The 17641-nt window shown below is 42.0% G+C and overlaps 1 protein-coding gene across 2 annotated transcripts; it reads right to left on the reverse strand.

Annotated features, from left to right (window-relative positions):
* Positions 1-1558: 1558 nt before the first annotated feature.
* LOC147427023 (uncharacterized) lies at positions 1559-11236 on the reverse strand. Of its 2 annotated transcripts, XM_086498932.1 has the most exons (11): positions 10697-11236; positions 10400-10468; positions 10189-10240; positions 9713-9813; positions 9449-9514; positions 5296-5466; positions 4984-5079; positions 3571-3696; positions 2629-2772; positions 2452-2538; positions 1559-1914 (listed from the first exon to the last, which is right to left on the reverse strand). In XM_086498932.1, exons 1-11 carry the CDS (start codon positions 10952-10954, stop codon positions 1801-1803), a joined length of 1284 nt encoding a protein of 427 aa, XP_086355058.1. In that variant the 5' UTR covers positions 10955-11236; the 3' UTR covers positions 1559-1800. The 2 variants fall into 2 exon arrangements, with proteins under 2 accessions (XP_086355058.1, XP_086355059.1); XM_086498933.1 differs by lacking the exon at positions 5296-5466 and having other exon boundaries at positions 10697-11232.
* Positions 11237-17641: the final 6405 nt, after the last annotated feature.

The raw sequence follows: 17641 nt of genomic DNA on the forward strand, positions 1-17641 counted from the left end.
GTTGTACTTGAGGTGAGAAACAAGCCCAAGCTTAAAGTGCTTAAGGGCCAAGCTTGTGGTGGGAACTAGGCCTATAAATGAGGGGCTTGAGGTGTCAAAAAGTCAAACATTCAATCCCTACAAGGAGGGGGCGAGCCCTACAAGAGGGGGGATGAGAGAGAACACTCACACAAGGCATGCATGGTATAAATATAGCAAAAGGGACACTTGTCAAGTTCCTCCTCATGTTGCCCTCATGGTGTGCCTGAAGCCTATTGGTTGGCCACCCAAGGGGTCCAATGATAATTTAGGGATTTAATTAATTGATTTTGCATTTATCAAGTCCTCTTTCTCAAAGGGGAAAAGGGGACACTTGTCCCAAGGCTACCCTTGCTACTTGTAATGCCTCCTGCTTGTGATTGGCTAAGCTTGGAGGGGTCCAATGAGCTTCAAGCATGAGCTACAAGGGGGGGGCAACCCAAGCAAGATAGGGGGTTTCTTAGGGGGTATACTCACCCACAAACACTCTCATGGTGTGCTATGCAAGGTGCAAGAGCCCCATCTCCTTCTCCAAGCTCCTTGAGAAGTTGAGAGCCTACACTAACAGTCTTGGCTATGGAATGCAAATCCAACCAAGAGATATGCTTCAATGCTTAAGATTTTCATCTTCTCCATCTTCATTACTATGCTATTATGTATACTAAGCAAAAAGAGTGATGATAAGTGAGGAACTATTTCTTTCTCCTATGGAATACTTCTTCTTCATCTTCCCTACCCTCATTCCCTGATAGCTCTCTCCACCTTCGAAGGTGTTTGAGGTCTTGGGACTGAGGCTTAGGATAATCAATGCTTTCCACAAGTTTATGCTATGCTTATTGCAAGAAGACTAATGGTTTATTGCAAGTAGATCAATTGTTGCTTTAAACACAAGTTGATGCATAAAATGTTACATCTGCATGCACCCAAATGATTTAGGGAACACAAGGATTGATAATGCTCACAAGTTCTTGATTGTTTTCAAGCTAAGATTGATTGTTGCTATTAAGCAAAAGCTTGGAGTATGAAACTTCCATCTTCATACCTCCAAAGAGGTCTCAAGGAACACAAAGATTGTATTGTACCAAGTCTCTCTTAATGAGAGAATCTATAATACAAATACCTTTTGGAGGGGGACGGGATCCACATAAATCCGGTCCTCAATTGTTGTCATATTCTCTAAACTCTATCTCTTGCAAAAGATTGATCATACCTAGTTAATTAAGTGTTATGATTAAGTTGCTACTACCAATTAAGTTCACCCTCTATGCTCTCAAAGTTGCTTACTCTAATTCTCTTAATTCCGCTATTCTTTAAGTTCATAGGCCATTTCCATTACATGTGATTTTGCAATGGATGCTGAGATATTCATCCTTGATACTCATATAACCTCTTTCATATTTGGAGACAATTTTTGCACAAGAAATAGTAAGTTGTATGCACAATTAAGACTACCCTAAACGTCATGTGAAAATGTCATAATAGTTGAGTAATTACGTCATCTATACAATAAGAATCTTGCAAGTATACGGGGGTATCTACATCAAACTTGGCAAAACTATGAGTCTTGTCTCATGTAAATAACAAGTTGTGGAAAACCTTAGCATTTGAGACATCAAAAAAGGGATTCATTTGATCAACCTATAACACAAGTGTTAATATCCCTTGAGACATCAAAAAAGGGATTGATTTGATCAACCTATAACACAAGTGTTAATATCCCTTGACAACCACGATTAAGAATTTGTATTTTTATATTACAAAACATTTGTTCCATGGACATAGTTAACATTCATATTCTCCCGGTCCTGGAATGTCATCATGATAAGTCCTAAATCTTGGTGCAGTTCCAAATCTTGGCATCACACAAGATGTTTTTCTTGAGTCTGTTTGTTGACCCTAAAATTAGAAAAACAAGACTATCAAATTAAACCTTCATGTAAGCAAAAGACTAAAACTCCTTGTCATGTAAACTAAATAAGTTCAAGAGATCTATAAATAGAAGAAACACACAAGCATGCAATTGGCTAGTTAGATGGACATGCATAGGTACACAAATTACAGATGATCCATTAATTTTTTTTAAACCGTTTTTGAATTTGTATTACCTTTGCTCTATGTTTGAAATTGTTTGCACTTCAAAGGGAGTATTTTGTATGTATGTATTGAGGTGGTCCGGAGCCGAAAGATGGCTATCAGTATATATGGTCTTCTTATACTAGTGTATATGAATTTATGCATCTTTTTTTTTCACAACATGTTTTAGGTGTGGATATTGGAGTTGAATTTTTTACACATGCACACTGATCACTTTGCTCACCACATTAGCAAACTAACTCATTAATTGGTGATGCATTTGGGTAAGTAGAAAAGTTCAAAATGCACTATTTGAAACAACACAATTATTTATGGGATTAGAATTAGTTGATAGCTTACCAATGAAGTGGAAGCCTTTAAAGCTGACCCCGGACCAGGAGACTCTTCTCCATAGTGAGCTTTATCATGCTCCATAGATATAAAAACCTTCAATGCCATAAGAAAAGCTCACATGAAGGATTCAATTGAGCTTGTGCCATACTATCTAACTGATGGTAGCATGCAAGTATCTCTAACCTTGGCCCTATCATCACGATCTGAATGGGAGAATGTGAAGGAGGGGCAATTGTTTTTCTTCGACTCAGGTTGTTTACCTACTGAGCCAATAGTCTTGTATTGCCCTGCTCCTGGTGACATGTTTCTTTGACTCCAAGCTCCATACTACAAGACATCAAGGAAATTTTACAACACCCAAACGTGCAAAAGTATTCTTTTAAGGGAGGACTTTTTATCAAGTTATAGCAACTAGGGTAGAGCTAGTTATGAGGCATCCTCCAATACAGAGACATACCCAAACTCAATTTAGAGACAAAAATTTGGAATATTGCTTATATGTCACTTCATGATTTGCTAAAAGGTGTACCATTACTAAGTCTTGACTATCTCGCATCAATAAGCCTCGAAAATTGAATTTTCTAAAGTAGAGCACTGAGATGGAAGTCTAAAAAATATCAATCTTGATATTAATTAATTCAAGTTTTCATGTCAAAACTAGCACAATTTTTGCATTTCAAAAATTATTATATTTGCATAATCCCCCCAAAAGTACTATTTTTTGACTGAGTGTCTCTAAACTGGCTCCTCTAACCTAGGTCCTTATTTGTATGCACCCATACTTACCACAAGTTTGGAGTGATACAAACACGTGGTAGCTCAACCTATAGAGAGTGTGAGATGGGCGAATGTGTGGGTTCAAACCTGGTTGGCTTGGGCAACTTTATGAGTTTTTCACCCCACTTGGTGGGTATCACAATAGCAAAACAGGATCCATTGTGTGGTGACCATAATTTCATGTTTATCTCGTGAAGAAACTTCAATTAATTCAGATAGTTTATGTGAAGGAAATATTGTTGCATGCAATTCTTGGCAATTAACCACCATTTGAATTCTCTAGCTGATTCATTTTTCCAACAAACATTGACTCTTATGTGAATTCCATATCATTTTGAAAGACATTACCCTGAACCTCTTTTCTCCTCCAAATGCGATATTTGGCGCTGTTTTGTTTGGTGCAGTTCTTTGAGTGCCCAAGGACGATCTCAAGTCACATACACAAGGTCCCGGTGATTGTGTTCCATACTTGTTCTGCATGTCAAACAACGAAAAATATATATTTGGATTTTTTCAAAGCATGTGTTAATGTGCACAACAAAATTAAAATTTAACAATGGTGAAATACATTTCAAATGCTCTCTCTCTCTCTCTCTCTCTCTCTCTCTCTCTCTCTCTCAGAAGTGGGGCTTTTACCCATTGCATTATATAAAATCGACCCTAGGTCAATATACAAGAAATATGGGAAAAACCCTGAAACAATGGCATCATGGGGAAAAACACCCATACAACCACATGATATATCAATCATAGGATACAATCATGAGGATGGTACAGAAGCTCAAGTTGGCCTCCAGAGGCCTACACAAATCTCTCTCTCTCTCTCTCTCTCTCTCTCTCTCTCTCTCTCTCTCTCTCTCTCTCCAACTAGGATAGCAACACATTACACTCTAATTCCAACTTGGATAACTTCCATAAATGCTGAGTTTGGAGTCCTTGGGAGAAGTGCTATCTCATGCACTTTCATCTTGCATTGTAATGCCCATCAGCATGAGGAAATCTCAAAGGCCAACAAGTAATGAAGCCTCTTTATGCTTCACTTTACAAACTGCAAGCACTCACTCTATTGTACAAGGTCTCCAGTCATTCACGACCGTCAGATGGCTCAATTTGGTCTCTTGGGATTGTTACCATTTATATGTGGAGGACAAGTTCTTCAGGTCAAGACCCATCACAATGTGAGATCTCAACTATCAATCTATTTACACACCAAAAGTTTTCAGGGCAATAAAGAAGTCCGTTTCTAAGTTTTCGACCTTAGAAAGTATGCATTTAGCAGCTCATCTAGCTAGCTTACACACAAGGACAACTCTCCAAAGTTTTCGGTCACACAACATATGAGTGAAGACTCCGACTCCGAATGTCACCGCGAAACGTTTCACCCTCGAAATGCGGTGTTTCATCATGAAACGTTTCAGTCTAATGATAGAGCATAGCGAAACGTGGGACCAAAACGTGCATATACGGATGTTGAGGGGTCCTAAAAGCTCCAATTATGATAACTTGTTGTTAGCAAAACGGCATGTGTTTCACTTAATCAAGGAAACGTTTCACCTATCTAGACCCGTCGAAACACGTTTCATGGTGACGTGTACAATGATTAACTCGTTAAACACACAACATTAACTTCAAGCATCAGCAATGGTTATCTCCATGCAATTGCATAAAGTTATTTTTTAAGAATGTGCACTTAGAGAGAAAAATATGGCGTGGAATTATCAGAATCAGCAAGCCGTTAATAAAAATCTTTGAAACACTTACTTTGTCAAACTCAGAACTTAGATATATTTTGTTTTGTTGATCCCTTGTGGCCTTGCTAAAGTCAGCAAACCAAGGTGACTGCTGGTATGACAACACCTGAAAAATGAAATCTTTGTTAACTTTCTTGTCCTTATTTCCATCTGATCGTAAATAAGAACAGTAGCCTTTTTTCACGTATTTTCTTGCAGCATGCAAGTCAAGTAGTCAACATGAAGATAATTCTTTTGGCACCCTGCATGCAATCATCTAAGTGTTCTTATAATTATAAAGGGAAACTCGGAAATGCCAACCAGAGTGAATATTTGAACTTACATGAGGTGTCAAAAATGGATGATGTGGAGAGTCTAGGATAGAGCCACCAGCTTTCAAAAAAGCAGACCAAAAGCTGGCAACAGTCTCCTGTAAAGCGTGGTATGATTTGCAGCAGAAATTTGCGCCACAAATCACGGGTTTGCTGATGTTCCACTTCGGATGATGGACTTTCTGACATAAAAGCACTTGACTTTTGGGGCTTTTGAACTCCTTAAAACTAAGATCTTTTCAATTGTAAATGCAAAGGCCAAGAGCTTATTAAATTAAAGCCTTGGGGGAGTCACTTTCCGATTCATGCTGTTGTAGATTTTGGATGAGTGCTCCCCCTGGTAGTTGTAACTTGTGAAGATCAACACAAAGATATACCGAAGAGAGCGCCAAGTTTAGGAGTGGAACTCCGCCAATTAATGTCTCAAGTGTAATCTCTCTTTTAGTCCATGTGTAATAAGTGCTTAAGTTTGTTTCCAGTTGTTCTTTTCAGTTGCCATAGTAGTTACAGTGGTATGAGAGCCAAGTTTGGGGCCAGTGCAGCTAGGAGTGGAACTTCGCCACTTAATGTCTCAAGTGTGATTCTCTCTTTCAGTCCAGGTGTAATAATTGCTAAAGTTAAATCCCAGTTGTTCTTTTCAATTGGAACATGCTGCCATAGTAGTTACGGTGGTATCAGAGCTAGCCTTCAATCACTCCCTTTTCCAACAAGTAACCCGATCCTGCATCGACAAACAACTGGAACTTATGGACCCCGATGAGAAATTGCAGTTTCTTGTCAACGAGTTGCACGACTTGCTCTCATGGCATCCTCAGCACAGTTTGCCATTATGCAGAATCTTCAACAATTTTTGAACTACATGATGCCTCCAGTAATCCCTCAGGTGCTTTATCCTCTGGCACCCGACAATTTGAGACCCTCTTCTTGTCAATCAGAAGAAGCTACTATCCCTATTGGAGGTGTTTTTTGTCGGAGGATGGTTGCAAGACCCTCTCTTGCACCACCTTTGCCACCATCTTCTGTGTTTCATAGTTGGAACCCATATGCATATATATTATCCACCACCGCCTATACCTTCCACTTTGGTCCAATTGCAAGTCCAACATCGCCAAGCCGTGGCTATACAGTGTCAAAGTGCGATAGAAGGGATGGTGACATAATAGCATGGGTGGGGGGCAGAGAGAGAGAGAGAGAGAGAGAGAGAGAGAGAGAGAGAGAGAGAGAGAGAAAATGAAATGAAATGAAATGTTATATTAACGTCTTCAAAAGGCCAAAATGACCTATGAGACCAATCAGTTACAAAATAGTGAATCTAATACCATGTCTGGGTACAAAAGAACTAGAAAAGAACTAGAAGTGGAACAAAATACTACTACTGCTACTACAATCTAAAACTACGTGGGTGTAGCAGCTGATACAATAGGTACCCGGTAAACTGGATGTAACAGTGTGTGAAACAAAGATGGAAGAAATGGTGAGGATCCATCCTCATCTGCACTCTGGATGTCGAGAGAGTATGGCTCGAATCTTCTGTTGTAGTCTCCGTCGATGCTGTGTAGCTCCTCTCCTCAGTCGCGGTCGTCTGTATCTCTGTAGCTCCAATGCTCGGTCGATGAGAGTGCCAGTAGTGGTCGAATGAGTGTGGGACGAGCTCTGCAGTGGTGGCTGCTCCTCTGGCTGTCCCATATCTAGTGAAAAGAAATCTGTAATGTGTCTCTGGGACTGCCTCTCTCTAGCTCTCCCCAGTAAAGTGTCTCTATACCTGTGTAACTCAAGTAGATATAGTCCAAGACATCTCTGATCCTCATAACTCATGACCCTAGATAGAGGACCAAAACCCTCTCTGAATAAGCAGTGGAAACGCCCCCGTAACTCATAGAACACTGTGCAATGACATATGTAGTGCAACTCTGTCTCTGGCTCTCTCTGGCATAATCGGCATCTCCTGCTGTCTGCTGGTATCCCTCTGAATCTACCAGTCTCAATCTCGAGCTGATGTGAGGATGTGCGTATCTGACCAATGGCACAACGCAAACCATGAGACATATGTGTGTCCATGTAGCTGGGTCGAATCACAAACCCATCTCCTGTGAGGTGGAGAAGATGCTCTCTATAGAAAGCCATCTTCATGCTCAACTCCTGAGGCGGCTCTATCCATGTCCTCCTGGTGTCGAGCTGGATCAGGTCCTGACGAATGAGTCTAGTGATCTCCACCCGTGTAAGAGACAGCGAGGGTGCCTGAAGAGAATACTGGAAAGGGGGCAACCTGTCCATGGTGAAGCCATGCGTCTGAAACCATGAAGTCATCTGTGCATACCAGCATGAAGTGTCCCCCTGTAGAGCTAACTGTCTGGAAGACTCAAGGGCCAGTCTAGCATATCTGTCTCTAGTAGTATCCCATAGGCTGTGCACAAAGGACACTGATCTGGTAAGCGCCTCAATCTCCATGGGGGGGGCAGCTAGCTCTGCTCGAATGATCGCGTGAGGTACGGAGGCCTTGGCTCTAATCAATCGGGAGATCATAGATACCAAGGGCCTCTCCATACGTCTCCAACCATCCTGGCCTACAGAAGGTCCCCATACGAGAGAGAGAGAGAAGAAGAAGAAGAAGAAAAATGCTTGGCCTGTAGCTCGGTCTGGTCTCGAGCTCTACCATGCTGTAGATGCCGGATGGCTCGAGCTACCATCTCTAATGTGAAGAAGGACGAAGTGGTGGGGCGTGGTCCCTGTGGCAGGGGTATCGGTGGCTGTCCTGGTATCTGGTAAAGGCCCTCTGCATAGCGGTACCATGTGTCCGGACTCCGGGTCCTCGATCGATATCTGTGGCCTGCGCTCGCAGATGCGGCGCCAATGGCCATGCCTCTGCACTATCTCGACTCATGAGCAAGTGATATAAGTCCCAGTACTGCTGCTCCTCCCATTCCCGCTTTTTACGGCGGGTGAGAGACTGTATCTGGCGCTGAGCCTGGCGGTGTGTGAGTACCCCGTGGGCCTCATCCTCTCTGAGCTGACGTCATAATGCTCTGCAATCATCGTCATACCAACTGTTCCGTCGCATGGAACCTGTGCGGGGTGCATGTGTGCGTGTGTGGTGAGGGAAGCTCTGAATGGCAGATGTGTGAATCATGGAGGTAAGATCTGATGTGAGTGATTCTAGGGGGGCATGTGGGTCGAGAGATAGGAGATGTGTGCGGAGATGGTGTGCATAGACATGAGAGAGCTCGTCTAAATGAATAGTGGTATGTGGCTGTGTGAGTGGGGTGGGTGTGTGTGACAAATGGGAGGTGAGTGTGAAAGTGAGGAAAGTGTGGTCTGCGCCGATAGGACGTCTCGAGACACTGAAAGATCGGAGAAGCTGGGCCCCCAAAAGACTCCCAAGAATGTAGTCGACAGTACTCTCTCCCCCCCCTGTGAGGGAAGCAAGTGAGCCCGCTCAAATCTGGCCACCTCTGCATCCCGTTATAAATATCGAGATGATGTCGGCTACCAAGCTCCAATAGGTGACTGCCGTACCCGGTGGTGTCCTGCCCTGAGTCTGCTGACAGTCTGCTAATCCCCATCTCCTCTGGGTCTAAACTGCTCATAATCTCTGGGTGGTCCATATCATAGAGCTCGCACTGCCTGGTCTGGGTGCGCCCATTGAAGTCTCCCATAAGGAAGACCTCTCCGAGTGCTGAGTAGCGGAGTATTTCATCTGAGAGTGGTGTATAAGGGGTACAAGCAATACAAGCAACCCCTGCATATAAGAGGTACAAGGCCTGCACTATCTGCCTACAAGGAAGAGTCCCCCCCCCCCCCAACACACCACCCAGACGTCTGCAGGTGTCACCTAATACATAAATAATTATCACATGTGAATTGTATGTATAAGTGTCTTGGGAGTCACCCAGTACATATAAGTATCACATGTGCACTCAATATGGAACATAGAGTGCTAGAAAAAATCTACAGAGTGCAAGGTTACAGGTATGGGTGTGTATGCATAGAAGGCTTGCATATAGTGAACCCCTCAAGGTGGTTGTTTTCCACATCTACTGGTGTGGGCAGAGAGAGGAAACCTTGCTGTTTACCTTCCTGCTATTTTGTCTTTCGTGGCATTACCCTGAAATTAGATGACAAAAGCAAAAAGCAATACAAGCGATGCCAGAAGGCAAGTGAGCTTACTTGTGGTCCAAAGCTAGAATTACTGTTGTAAGTGCCAGGACCAGGTGTACCTTCTCCATATCTATGCTGCAATACAAAAGAAAATATCGGAACTCCAGCGCAACAACAGAGCAACGAGCCTTAGAAGGACCATACATTGAGCTTAGTAAACTACATTAGCTTATTATCATGTATCTTGTTGAAATAAAGTGGAACATGTGAAAACTCGCACTAGAAAATAATAGACAAAGCCTTCATTATCTCAACGCATGCTTACCAACATACCCTCACAAATCTGTTTGCAGATCCGAATCTGATAGTTGGTGAAGATTCGTTTTTTGAAACAAATTGCTTTCCCAACGATGACTTGAGATCATATAGAGGCCCTGAGATTCATTCACAAGGATCAATTACTATTCCAACTCTAAAGCATCTGATTTTCATACACAGGTCTCAATTCAGACAAGGTATATAGTTCATGCAAGCATTGGAATAAGTTGGTACATAAGACAAAACACACAATCAATGATGGGAACCAAAAAGGTGAGTGCACATGAGAAGTGGTACTTCTCTTGAACTATACAGCTCTAGAGCCTATTTCAGACACTCGCTTATATGTCGACGTAAACATCAATGTTGGTTGATTGCAGTTACATACATTTGGATACATCAGTTTTCACACATGAGTTGTAGATTGAAAAGTGCTATTTTGTGAAATTCAGAGAACATAGCTAGCAAAGCAAGGCATAAAAAGCAATTACCTGGTCCGTATAGTCCTAGCCGGCACTTTGAAAGCTCAGAATTGTAATATAGCTGCATAAAATGTGCACGCTTCAAGTAATGTGATGTAATTCTTAAAGCAAAAAATGTTGGGACCTTTTTATGACCAGTTCGTCTAACATCGTATAAGCTACATGTCAAGCATACGGATAATCAGGCAAACTTAATACAAAGATGGAAAACAAGTATCACCTTATCCATTTTCACTCGATCAGAGCTTCCAAATCGTACAGTTGGCTCCGTGGCCCGATGCGATAGAGGCTATTCAGAAAGATGCATACACAAAATGTTAAGCTTACACACATAGACTCCCTGCAAGCATCTATATAACTACCCCTTTGTCATAAAATGTTGATAGCTCGAGAGAATCTACCTCTCAAAGTACTGCCATCTCATGAAGGTGTGCACAACCTTACACAAAGACTAACATACCTAGAACCATAGACATGCTCCGACAATCAAAGTGGTATAAACATGCAGTAGGGATACCTGGGGCCCAAACATGGAGCGGACTTGCTTGGAAGTAGGGGAGCGAGGAATCTGGAGGGAGAGAGGAGGTCTGCGACGCCCAGAGGAGGCGATACTGGGTGTGTTCCGAGTGGCACCCATGCTGCTGTTGTAGTCTCCAAAACCGCCTGTAGTCGCCGAATATGCATCGTACAAGCTTGTATCTGGCGAAGACAAAACAACCCCACTGGTGCCCGCGCTTCTGGCCTCCCTCAAACCCCGCTTGTTTGTGGAACCCATGTGCTCTCTCGCTCTCTCGCTCTCTCTCTCTCTTATGCAGGCTCACCTTGTGTTGCCTATGTGTGTGCTATGAGTGGAAACTGCGTGTGGGTATGGGGTTTTTTGTTGACCTGCTGACGAATCCAGCTATGGGCAGAAGTGAGATGAAAGCGCTCCTCCTGTCTGCACCTGCGACCCCATCATAATATGAAGCCCTTCGCATCTCTCTTTCCCCCATTTCAATTTCGATGGTGGCGCGATTCATTTTTCAAAAGGCAGGCCTTTGACTCTCCATGGTTTGGTGTCTTTGGAGTTTTGCGTAGGCAACTAGAGAGAGAGAGAGAGAGAGAGAGAGTCAGGCTATGGGATAAGGAAACTAGTCTTGCTTGGTGGGCCTCTATATAACATCTATAGATAGAATATAGCAGGACATATGCGAATTGACATTTAACATCGCGCACTGAAGGAAACTAGTCTTGCTTGGTGGGCCTCACTATATAACATCTATAGAATATAGCAGGACATATGCGAATTGACATTTAACATTGCGCACTGAAGGAAACAGAAGCATGACTAATTTGGCAATGGCGGCACTACGTAAAAGACATATATACATTTGAAAAATGCTTCCGTTTTCTTGAGAGGAGGTAGAGTTTAGTGCTTCAATCAATAGAGATTTTAGGGATGATCGTACAACTATTACTATTTTATTTTTTATTATGGGAGGATACAAAGTTGTTTTAAAAATGAAATAATGGAGATTGATATGAGCATTTTAATAATGAAACCAATCTACTTGATGTGAATTTTGCAAATGGGTTATGGGCACATTAATTGAGGAAAGAGAGAAGAACTGTTATTATGTTTTTTTTTAAATGGGAGGATACAAAGTTATTTTAAAAATGAAATAATAGAGATTGATATGAGTATTTTAGTGATGAACCAATCTACTTGATGTGAATTTTGCAAATGGGATATGGGCACAATAATTGAGGAAAGAGAGAAACAGGATGTTGCGATAGCAGAGAGAACATCAGCTTTCAAGGAGACATGTACGACATTGGCAAAGAAAACTTAGATCTTTCTTTTTTGTTTCAAGAACATGTATTTCTTGCAATGAGGGGGATGAGCTCGCAGAACATTATATCCAAGGAACTTGTACTACTATGTCTACTGATGAGTGTTTTTTCTAGTATGCGTGCTACATGTAAATTCTTGTAGACGAAAAGTATGTCAAAAATAAAGCTTTCATTGAATGGTTGGTAGCGAAGAACGTCAGAACGCATTTTTGAAGGTGGTTGTCGAGTGTGCTCTGTCTTTCTTCTTTTGTAATTTTTTGTGACACCTATGTACTTTTGTCCGTTTGGCTGCATGTGATGGAGTAGACTGTGTATTCGATACCCATTGATTTTTGCTCGGTTGATTGTCTTGCTAAAGCAGTAGAACTTGACTCTTTTTGTCCTATTCTGCACATCGAAAGCAGGAAAAAGGAATCACGATTAGTGCAAGATTGCATGCTAGAACTTGAGAATATTAGGCTATATATTCGACTAAGATATTAGGTGAATTTTTTTTAAAGGTTGTGCGACTTATGGGTTGGTTATCGATGTTGATGAAAGTGTATGGATCAGAACTTCCGAATCGTGCTTTGTAAACATCCTTGTTGTGTTGCAATGTGTCATAAAAATCTAATATCTAACCAACCAAAATGACTTTCTCATATTAAACTGATCATTTAATGTGGGAGAATAGACGGGAACAAGGGTTAGAATATAGACATGTGCTTTCGGGTCTATCTCGACACGGGGCCAATGGTAAAGGGGCCCTAATGAGAGATGATCTATCAAAGAGCAAGGTTAGCTAATGGAGCTTAAAGACCTTAGGCTTAGCTTCATTAAAGACCTCCAAAGGTTAGTGTTAAAAGTCCTTTGACCTTAGGTAAGCTAGGACTGAGCTTGAAGTGGGAACCCGGCCAAAGCTTGAGGTGCTTGTCGTGCTTGATGACTAAGGTGCTCGTCGTGCTTGCTAACTTAGATGCTTGAGGTACTTGTCATGCTTTCCAGGGGTCCAATGATCTTCAAGAATCGGCTACAAGAGGGGGGGGGGGGGGGGGGGGGGGGGAAGGGGGGGGTCGACCAAACCAAGCTAGGGGGTTGCTTGAGGGGTATACTCTCCCACACACGCGCACGCACACACACACTCATTGTGTGAAGTGCAAAGTGCAAGAGCTCCATCTCCTTCTCCAAGTTAGTAGAGAATTTGAGAGCCTACACCAACACTCTTGGCTATGGAATGCAAATCCAACCGAGAGCCATGCTTCAATGCTTCAATGCTTAAGCTTGTCATCTTCTCCATCTTCATTACTATGCTATTATGTATGCTAGCAAGAAGAGTGATGATAAGTGAGGAACTATTTCTTTCTCCTATGAAATGTTTCTTCTTCCTCTTCCCTACCCTCATTCCCCGCTAGCTCTCTCCACCGAAGGTGTTTGAGGCCTTGAGATAGTTAATGATTTTTACAAAGTTTATGTTATGCTCGTGATGCATGAAGCTTTCCATCTTCATTGCATCATCTAGGTCACAAGGAACACAAATATTGTAGTGTACCAAGTCTCTCTTGATAGGAGAATCTATATTACAAATGCCTATAGGAGGGGGGACTGGCTCCACATAAATCCGGTCATCAACTGTTGTCATGTTCTCTAAACTCTCTCTCTTGCAAAAGTATTGTTCATGCCAAGTTAACTAAGTACTAAGTTTATGTTGCTACCATCAATTAAGTTCACCCTCTATGCTCTCAAAGTAATCTCACAAAAATGTTTTTTCTAATTTTCCTAATTCCGATGCTCTCAAAGTACATAGGCCATTTCCATTACATTGGTATCAGAGCATTTGGTTTCTCTTTTCTTGCTCAAGAAGAGAGGTACTTAAGTAGCCTATTAATGTTTTATTTTGTTAATTATATTAGGGTAAGTGGGAGCGGGATCTATTATTGGTTTTGTTGAGTCCACTTTGTGGGATATGGTGCACACCTTGAGAGCTTTGCTCTTAATAACGGAGTCTTGTTAGACTTGCCTACGGCTATACCATTATTGAGCCATAAGAAGTCTAAATGGAGCTATCCCTCGACAACTTTGCAATATTAGACCCACTCCACTACTCTCTATAATCAACCAATTCGAGCCGTGGGTGTAGATACTTAAGAGCTGATTTTCAAAGGCTAAGAGGAGTAGCAACTAAGGTTTTGAATTGCCAAATAATACCCTAAGAAAACACATAAGTTTAATTAGCATGGCTGACAATAACCAAGAGAGTATAATGAACATTGATAACTTTAATTTTGCACATGAAGCTGCTAATGATGATGCCCCCATGTTATCTTGTCACTAGGTTGCAGCAAGCTATGGGCAACCCTGCTTTGCAAGCCGAAGTTACTCAACAACTTCGTGCTTATGGGGTTTCCTTTCCTCTCCAAGAGGAGAGAGAGCTTAGGAGGCCTCTTGAAGAGACCCCCAAAAGAAGACTCTCTTCCATACGAGAGAAGGAATCCAAAGAGAAAGAAAGTAATCAATCTTTAAGTTCCTCTAAAGATGTGGCTCCATGAAGATGGCGGTCTAGACGATCGCCAACTCCTCCCAAGAGGAAACGATCAACCCACATTCCTTCTCCTCATCACCCCAAAAGAGAAGAGAGGAAACAAAGGAAGAAAAGGGCAAGAAAGAGGTCACCCTCTTCTCCTTCTTCTTCACCTTTCTCCTCTTCCAAGGAAAGCTATGGCTATTCTCCTAGAGAATACAAGAGGGGAGGACATCGCAAATCTTACCCTGCATGGAGAACGTCACAAAAGCTCAAGAAGTTCAAAGAGGGAGGAAAGAGTATCTCTTTTCTCACCTATGATGGCACCTTTGGTGCTACCGACAAAGCGTTGGCTTTCATTCAGCAATTTGATGCGGCCTTTGGAGACGAGGGATTCACGGAGTCCTCCAAGCTACACCATGTAGCTATGCACTTCCAAAAATTGGCTCGTCAATGGTGGGCTAGCCTTTGTGGCAACGACAAAGCCCCAAAGACATGGAAAACTCTACGCGTTTCCATCATGAAGCAATTCCTTGCAAACTATGCAAAGGACAAAGTGCTTACCGAATGGCACAATTGTTGAATCTTCTCTCTCATGATTCTATCCACAAACATGTAGACAAGTTTTGGGATTTACATCTCAAGGCTACTGTCTTTCAAAAGATAGACTTTGCCGAGCAAAAGCAACAATTTTGTGCGGGATTACCTGAAGAGATGGTAGAGTACGTCAACTCCCAACGGTCTGGTTCTATCACCGAAGTAATCCACCCCACCATGGTTGCTTCGCACATCAATTTCCAACAAGGGGCTGGATGGAATCTCAAGCCCATGGAAAGCAAAGACAAAATTGATGCAAAGGGGAAAACCAATGTCCAAAATTCTTCCCAAGGCAATTCTAACAACAACAATATCAACAATCAGTCCAAGGAGAAGGGAGTTTACAAAGGTAAAAACAAACTCTCTCTTGAAGAGCTAGAAGCTTTTCGCAAGACCATAAGTGTTTTAAGTGTGGGGATCAAGGACATGGCTATCGTTCTTGCCTCAAGAGAAATGCTTGCAATGAAACTCCTAGAGCTTCCACCATCGAAGTTCCAAAAGAGGATGCTCATTGCAAAGGATCACCTCTCTCCTATGCTTAGGGAAAGGTAAGGGAGTATGATGCCTTCATCTTGTTTGACCTTGGCTCTACTCACAACTTCATATCAACGGAGTTGGCCACCAAGTTGGGCATTCAAACTTTTGAGATGCGAGATATTGTCACAGCTAACACGGCTTTCAAGGGACAACAAGCCTCTGTTACTCCCCTGATTGGGAAGTTGAGGCTTCATGTCCAAAGTTATGTGGACAAAGAAGACTTCTTTATCTCTCCTCTCCAACATGAGGATGCTATCCTAGGGGCACCATGGTTCAGCCGCATGGCTGCCAACATGAAGTTCCCTAAAAGGAGAATCTAATTCACCTCCAGGGGAAAGAACATGTATATAGATGCTAGTGAGTTTGGTCATACTATACCACTTGTAAATCCTCCTGCTTTTGATAAATCAATGAAGAGCTCCGTTTTTGCGTACATGATTTTTGTGAAAGAGTCCCTAAAAGGTCCTAATGTTTCATCAAATGGAAATGGTAGGAATCAAGAAGAGTTAGACTTGTCTAATTTTCTAGTCAATGATACCCCTATGGACACCTCCAAAACGAGGGGATGGTGACCATCGAATTGAGCTCCTACGAGGAAGCTCACCGCTTAACAAGCCTCCTTATTGAGTTTTCCAAGCTTAACAAGAGGAGATCATGAGGCAAGTACAAGAATTGGTAGACAAAGGGATGGTGAGACCTAGTTTCTCTCCCTTTTGTTCTCTAGTCCCTTTAGTGCAAAAGAAAGATGGTACATACCGTATGTGTGTGGACTATCAAGCACTAAACCATATCACTATCAAAAACACATTTCCCGTGCTTGGGGTAGAAGATCTATTTGATAAGCTACAAGGCTCTATCTACTTCATTAGGATTGAACTTAAAAGTGGCTATCATCAAATAAGGATAGTGGATGAAGATATCCTAAAGACCGTGTTTTGTACAACGTTTGGTCTTTATGAATATCTAGTCATGCCTTTTGGCTAATACACCAGCCACATTCAATCGTCTAATGGAGAAAAAACCCTACCGCAAATTCACTAGAGTGTTCTTTGATGATATCATCATCTACTCCAAGTCCTTGGAGGAACATAAGAAACATCTCCAAGTGATTTTTCAAGCATTGAGGGAGAACAAGCTTTTTCTCAATAAAAAGAAAAGCGAATTTTTCCTTCAAGAGATTCAATACCTAGGTCATATTATCTCTCAAGATGGTATCAGTATGGATCTACCAAAGGAGGTAATAAAAGCATGGCCTAATCCAAGGAATCTACATGAGCTAAGAAGCTTTATTGGTATGTGTGCATGCTATAGACACTTCATAGCAAAATTTTCTCAAATAGCACGACCACTACATGACTTAACAAAGAAGAACGTTAAGTATTCTTGGACTGCTAAGGAGAAAAATGCTTTTGACAAGCTTAAAGAGAAGCTTACCTCCCAACCAGTCCTCATGCTACTGGATCTCTCAAAACTATTTGAGGTTCAATGTGATGCTTGTGGTGATTGCCTTGGAGCTATCTTACTTCAAGAAGGGCATGCCATAGCATATGAGAGCCGAAGGCTCAATACGGATGAACGGGTCTTAGCCAGTTATGCGAAAGAGCTTTTAGTTGTTCTACATGCCCTAGACACATGGAAGCACTATTTATTGGGGGCTCCATTCATTTTACGAACAGACCACCAAAGTCTCAAGTACTTCATGACGCAAACCAAGCTTTTCAACAAACAAATGAGGTGGGAAAATTTTTATTCGCAATTTTATTTTTATATTGCTCACATTGCAGTAAGCACAATCAAGTGGCTGATGCACTTTCACGAAAAGCTCTTCAGGAGAGAGTTTGTTTTTACCTTTGTAAACTCCCTTCTCCTTGGACCGATTGTTGTTGTTCTTGTTATTGGAATTGCCTTGGAAAGAATTTTGGGCATTGGTTTTCCCCTTTGCATCATTTTTGTCTTTGTTTTCCATGGGCTTGACATTCCTTCTAGCCCCTTGTTGGA

The sequence above is a fragment of the Adiantum capillus-veneris genome, chromosome 24, assembly GCF_014529385.1.
Source record: "Adiantum capillus-veneris isolate H3 chromosome 24, ASM1452938v2, whole genome shotgun sequence".
Lineage (NCBI taxonomy): Eukaryota > Viridiplantae > Streptophyta > Polypodiopsida > Polypodiales > Pteridaceae > Adiantum > Adiantum capillus-veneris.

Bases quoted from the DNA above. Each gene is read 5' to 3' on its own strand.
- LOC147427023 (XM_086498932.1), bottom strand. From the start codon at position 10,954: ATGGGTTCCACAAACAAGCGGGGTTTGAGGGAGGCCAGAAGCGCGGGC. The intron at 10,241-10,399 runs GTGATACTTGTT...CATTTTATGCAG, and splicing joins ATCGAGTGAAAATGGATAAG to CTATATTACAATTCTGAGCT. The intron at 5,467-9,448 runs GTAAGCTCACTT...CTTTTATGTCAG, and splicing joins ATTCTAGCTTTGGACCACAA to AAAGTCCATCATCCGAAGTG.